At 41.7% G+C, this 6,000-nt stretch overlaps 1 protein-coding gene across 1 annotated transcript in view; it reads left to right on the top strand.

The window, feature by feature from the left end:
- Positions 1 to 5,429, top strand: part of LOC110537038 (mucin-2) — a 31,576-nt gene extending 26,147 nt beyond the window's left edge. Inside the window, exon 3 of the mRNA XM_021622753.2 lies at positions 3,982 to 5,429. Within this exon, the coding sequence (XP_021478428.2) occupies positions 3,982 to 4,183 (202 nt within the window). The 3' untranslated portion in view covers positions 4,184 to 5,429. The remainder of the gene's footprint in view (positions 1 to 3,981) is intronic.
- Positions 5,430 to 6,000: the final 571 nt, after the last annotated feature.

The following is a 6,000-nucleotide window of genomic DNA, read 5'->3' on the forward strand; positions in this document are numbered from 1 at the left end:
TTCTGGATTTTTTTTCTCATTTTGTCTGTCATAGTTGAAGTGTACCTATGATGAAAATTACAGGCCTCTCTCATCTTTTTAAGTGGGAGAACTTGCACAATTGGTGGCTGACTAAATACTTTTTTGCCCCACTGTACATGTATGAAATGTATAGTAATATTATTCTACGTCTAAACAAGACTCCACATGCAAGTAGCTCTTTCACTGTACCTTTGACACTTTCTATATCCTGTGCATATGACAAATAAACTTAGATTTTATATGATATAGTGTGTGTTTACCAGAGACGGTAATGTGAAGGACAACATGACCTGCACCAAAGTCAAATTAGGATTTGACGTTAGGCCAACGAGAAAAGTTCCAACAATTATCCAGTAGAATGTCCTGCTTTTAATTCATCACACTTACAACCAACCGTAAGCTATTTTTTCTAATTATCTCGCCATTAACTTGCAAATAATGATCTTGTTGTGATGAATGACAACTGTATATAGACATGTTGATAGACGTAATATAAACCAGCCTATAGTCTTGAAATCTTTGGTTGTTTACACATGTGAATCCTTAAAGAGATGGATGGATGAATGGGTGTATACAAAGAAGAGCTCTCCAGTAGGTGTACCAAAACATTCATGAGCCTTTTTCTCAAAAGTGGGGTTACAAGTTTATACATTTTCAAAGCAGAATTACTTTCCCATTGTTCCTTACCTGTAGTGTATGATATTCAATTTTATAGCTCTGAGTCAATTTCAAATGTTGCTACATAAATCCGAATTGAGCTGGTCGGTCACATTTTACTATACAATCCACCGGAGCCCATTCCCTTTGGACAAAATGGTGTTTCATCCTGGATGATCAGACACTCATCTGAGTGAGTGAGTGTCACTCTACCCTTAATAGAATTGTTTCAGCCAATAGTTGGCAGTGTTCTTGTGTTTATTTTCTCTAATAATATTGTCAGGGCAACAACATGCCGTAAGACCTAAGGGTTAGGACGACTAGTGGGGTTGTGACCAGAACGATGCTGATTCAAGTCCCTGGTGCGGTACGCTGTTGTGGTGCCCTTGAGCAAGGTCGCTACTGTTTCAGCATACTACCGGTACCCAGTTGAGGAAACAAACCAAAAAAACAGTTTAAAAAGTACAAGTCTCAGAAGATATAAAAGTTTGCAGAGCAAGGTCAGGCCACTCAGTAGAATGGGATTGCTTCCTGCTAAAACCTTTTCAGCATTGAGAGGAACATTCCCATTTATTTTATTGTTGACTTTGGAATCTCTTTGATCCTCCTCTCCCTAATCCCTATAGGCTATAGCTGTGTTCAACTCAACCCCCCTACAATAGAATCAAGAAAAACTCAGAAAACTGTCAAATATTTCCTTACAGTATATGATAATATCTTACAGTATTTTCTCAAACTTCTTCAAATAACCATGTCTTCAAATATTTTCAAAAAGATCTAATTAAAGATCAGATGAAATGCATACACACCGCACACTGTATAGATGCATATCATCGATAAGATCCCATGTAAAGAATCCCATACCTATCACTTTCTCTCAGATCTCACTATCGGAATCTGTTTCTGTGTGTGTGTGTGTGTGTGTGTGTGTGTGTGTGTGTGTGTGCACGTGCGCCATGTGTTGTGTTTGGTGCTTAGCTTCTTGACACAGCACTGTACTGTAGTCACTATGTAGGCTCCTCGTTGCTCGAAGTTAGCCGAGATAATTAAGGTTGAGGGAGGACAGCTCCCTCCAGTGCCCTAGAGCCTTGATCACGCTGGGCCCACTGACTGGGGCTATTCATTTGCACAGAGGAACACAGCGCGAACACAGGACATCTCCCCGGGGGAGTGATGTTGGGATAGTGGTGGCGTGCGCGCGTGTGTGTGTGTGTGTGTGTGTGTGTGTGTTAGGATGGGGCAGAGGGAGTAGGCTACTCAGCTAGTGTTTGATGCTGCCTCTCCACTTTTTATGCTTTGCTGCAGTTGGTCTGTGTTTTTGTTTGAAGCTTTAGCAGTTGCCACACAGCAGACATCAACGCGCTCTATGTTCCAAGCTGCCATGAATGGGCTCTTTACATTCTAGAATGAAAAGAGGTTTAGTTTGGAATTGGCTTTTCACCACCTTCTAGGCTACTGTCTGTAGTGTATAGTGGGGATGGATCCTCTTTGACATACTCTGTCTGTAATGTTCCCATTTAGTGTTTCTGCCTGCTGTTTGTCCACTCTACCTGCTTGCGTCTGTCTGAGTGCCTGAATTCCTAAATGTGTGTGTGGCAAATTCTGACAGCTAGTATGACTCGACAGGAATATGAAGCTCCCGTTACATATCATTGTTCTGCAGTTGTTGCTCTTCTGAAGCTTCTGGTCCTGCTGTTGTATCAAGTCTCTCCCTCAGCATCTCTCTCACTCTCTCTCCTCCCACTGAAAGAGGGACTCCTCACTTCATCTAAGCATCTGTGCTATGATGAGAAACTCTACCTAGCAAACTAGGACACTCACTGCGTAATCAGCAAGAATCAGCAGGCAGCAAAGTCAAAAAAGAGAGAAGAAATCTGTTTGCAGTGGGAAGCACAATTTCGTATAAAGAACGTGCAACTGCTGACATATAGGCTTTTCTTTATCTACGATGTGTTTATTTATTAATGCCTCACCCAGATATCTTAAAGACTGTGGGGGGGGGGGGGGGGGGGGTGCATCAGAGTTTAAAACTGACGCTACTCCTAGATACTGGGTCCATCTCTTCTGACAGTATCTTAGCTGCCTTTTATTTGACTTATTTCTTCCCTTCTTTTTTCTACCCCTCTTTTGGTTCATTCACACTACAGAGTCAAGCTGAACCAAGCCGAGCCAAGCTGTACTCTGCTGAACTGCTTACTTATCCAACATAGTTGCTGGAACCAAGCACACCTAGAAAAAGGGTTCCAAAAGGGTTCTTCAGCTGTCCCTATTGGATAACACGTTTTGGTTCCAGATAAAAAAAAATGTTTGGTTGCAGGTAAAACCCTCTGTGGTAAGGGTTATACATATAACCCAAAAGGGGTCTACCTGGAACCAAAAGGGTTTTCCAAAAGGGTTTTTCTCCTCTGTGGACAGCCGAAGAACCATTTTAGGTTCTAGATAGCACCTTATATCTAAGAGTGCAGGAAAGGACAATGGGTGGGTTCGTAAATTGCCTAAAGTGTCAGAGTGCACTCTGGGACATTCATAAATTCAGAGTGTTGTCAGATTGTCAGTTTGTAAATTCCGAGCCATTCACTATTAGAGTGGTCGGAGTGCACACTGGACGCTCTGGCTGCTTGGGCTGAAGAGTAGGGTTGATCCGAGCGTTCGGATCTCACAAGCACCGAAGTTAACTGGCTAAAGTTGGCTAGCTTGCTAGCTACTTTCAGACATAAATGAGAGAACACTTCACTCTGGCAATTTTACTTGCCCTAGCAGACCTGGTTATAGGGCTATACTCTTGGAAAAAAGGTGCTATCTAGAACCTTAAAGGGTTATTCGGCTGTCCTCATAGGAGAACCATTTGAAGAACCCTTTTTGGTACCAGGTAGAAACCTTTTGTTCCATACAGAACCCATTCCACAGAGGGTTTTGCATGAAACCAAAAATGTTCTACCTGGAACGAAAAAGGATTATCCTATGAGGACAGCCTAAGAACCCTTTTTTTCTAAGAGTATACTGTATAAGGGTTAGTGATTGTAACTGTGTTACTGGCAACAATTGAATTGTGTTTTTTTATGTTAACTGAAACCTGTCTTAACAACTGGTTGTAGTTTGTTCGTAAATGCATCAATTATTCTGCGCTCTGAGACTATCAAACCAGAGTGCACTTATATCACAGTAGATTGCCAGAGTGAATTTATGAATGCACCCAATGTGAAAAGAAAATATCCAAGCCAGCATGGTACAGTTTTCAGGTTGACATGATCATGTGAGATGAGTATTTGTGACATAAACCTTCCTTCTCTCCCTCCTTTGCAGTGTGGAGCATGACTTCCGACTGCAGGAGGGGGCAGTGACCCGCACGTGGAGGGTAGAGGACCCTCCAGAGGTTTCCCTCCTGCCCACTGTGACCCCTCAGCCCACCATGCCACACTGCCAGGAAACACCCCTGCCGGTGACACTGGCACGCCCCCCGCACAGCGGCAAGAAAAGCAGGAAGAAGTGCTTCTGGTTCTTGTGAACTTTAAACTTTGGAGGGAGGGTGGGATAGGGAAGGACACAATGAATAAGGCCACTCCTTCTTAAGATTGTGAAGGACGGAGATGGATACAGTACTTTACATGCTTCCTCTAGAGACTGTGAGGGTCTGAATGGTAGTGTGTGAAGTGTGCGGCCCTGATGTGGATAGAGAGAGAGAAAGAAAATGGAAGCTCAAAACAAGTGTGAGAAGAAGCAGTAAACAAGAGAGTTTAAAAGAGGTATAAAAAAGGTATAAAATAGATATAAAATATAAATAAAAGAGGTATAAAGGAAACATAAAAGTAGTTAAAGGACCTGGAAGAACCGTAGTGTGTAGATGAATGGAATCTGTGCTGTTCCTGGTGTTGGAACTGTATAGAGTGAAGAGTGAAACGAACATGCTTGTGTTGTAGTTGCACCTCAATAAATGCCTCTTCAGCACCTGTGGTCAGTTTTAAGTGCAGGGAGGGAGGTACTGTAAAGGCAATTGTTGAAGTGAAAGTGTAGAAGATGAAAATAAAGGGTAAGGACAAAATGAAGGTTAAGAAAGTGAGGAGGTATAAAAGGCTAGGGCATGGTGGGATTAAAAAAGAGCGGAAAAGAATGAGTGTACAGAGAGAAGAGTGGAAGGATCCATCCGCATCACTAATGGACAAATGATGGCTAGAACACCAGCTTTTATACCCTGAGATGTTTCAACAAATCAATTATTATGATGACCCTTATTCAAAACTTTTAATAGAATTGATTATACAAAAACCACACACATACATACAACAAGACAGGCTGAGAAATGCACCAGGAGGAAAAGTGAGGGGGAAAAAAACATATTAAAGTGTACGTAAAACACAGAGTTCTACTGGTTGAATTGCTATATTTCAGATACGGATTACTGCTCTATAAAGTATTTTACAACAACTTGTTTGGGAATATTGTCATTAATGCTGTCATTGATTTTTTACAAGATTAAGTCTTGTGATGAGTCACAAGTTGGTATAGCTTTTTAGCAGTGCTTTTTGTCGTTGGGTAACTACAGAACGAACACCAGTTGCCTGGCCTAAACACAATTAGCGTTGTTACCTCGTACCCCTGCACATCGACTTGGTAGTGGTACCCAGTGTATATAGCCAAGTTATCGCTGCTCATTCAGTATTTATTCCTCATTATATTATTTTTCTATTATTTCTAATTGTTTCTTTCTGCATTGTTGGGAAGGCCCCTTAAGTAAACCTGTTGTTTACGAAGCATTTGACAAAAACAATTTTATTTGAGCTCCACTGTTATAGCATCCCACTCTAGCTCTCTGTCAGTTCCCACCATTCGGAGTTAGCTAGCTGAACTTTTGACTGTCTTAGCTGGCTAGTGGGCTAACTGCACCACAGGTGTTTTAGCTAGCAACCTTTGGGCTAAACCCCCATTCGGTTTGTTTGGCTAACACGAGCGGTGCTGTTTCTTCACAGTGTGTTACCACACCATTGAAGCACCATCCCTTTTCCATTCCCCTGTAAAAGATAACCTAGCCATGCATTTCTACCTCAAGATACTTGAGTCAGAAATTGGTATTTCACGCGATGGCTCAGCTAACTGGCTATCGTCAGTTAGCCAGCTAATTACACTGAACAAAAATATAAACGCAATATAAACGCAACAATTTCTACGATTTTACTGACAAATCAGTCAATTGAAATTCATTAGGCCCTAATCTATGGTTTTCACATGACTGGGAATACAGATATGCATTTGTTAGTCACAGATACCTTCAAAAAAGGTAGGGGCGTGGATCAGAAAACCAGTCAGTATATGGTGTGACCACCATTT

Source organism: Oncorhynchus mykiss, chromosome 12, assembly GCF_013265735.2.
Source record: "Oncorhynchus mykiss isolate Arlee chromosome 12, USDA_OmykA_1.1, whole genome shotgun sequence".
Taxonomy (NCBI): Eukaryota; Metazoa; Chordata; class Actinopteri; order Salmoniformes; family Salmonidae; genus Oncorhynchus; species Oncorhynchus mykiss.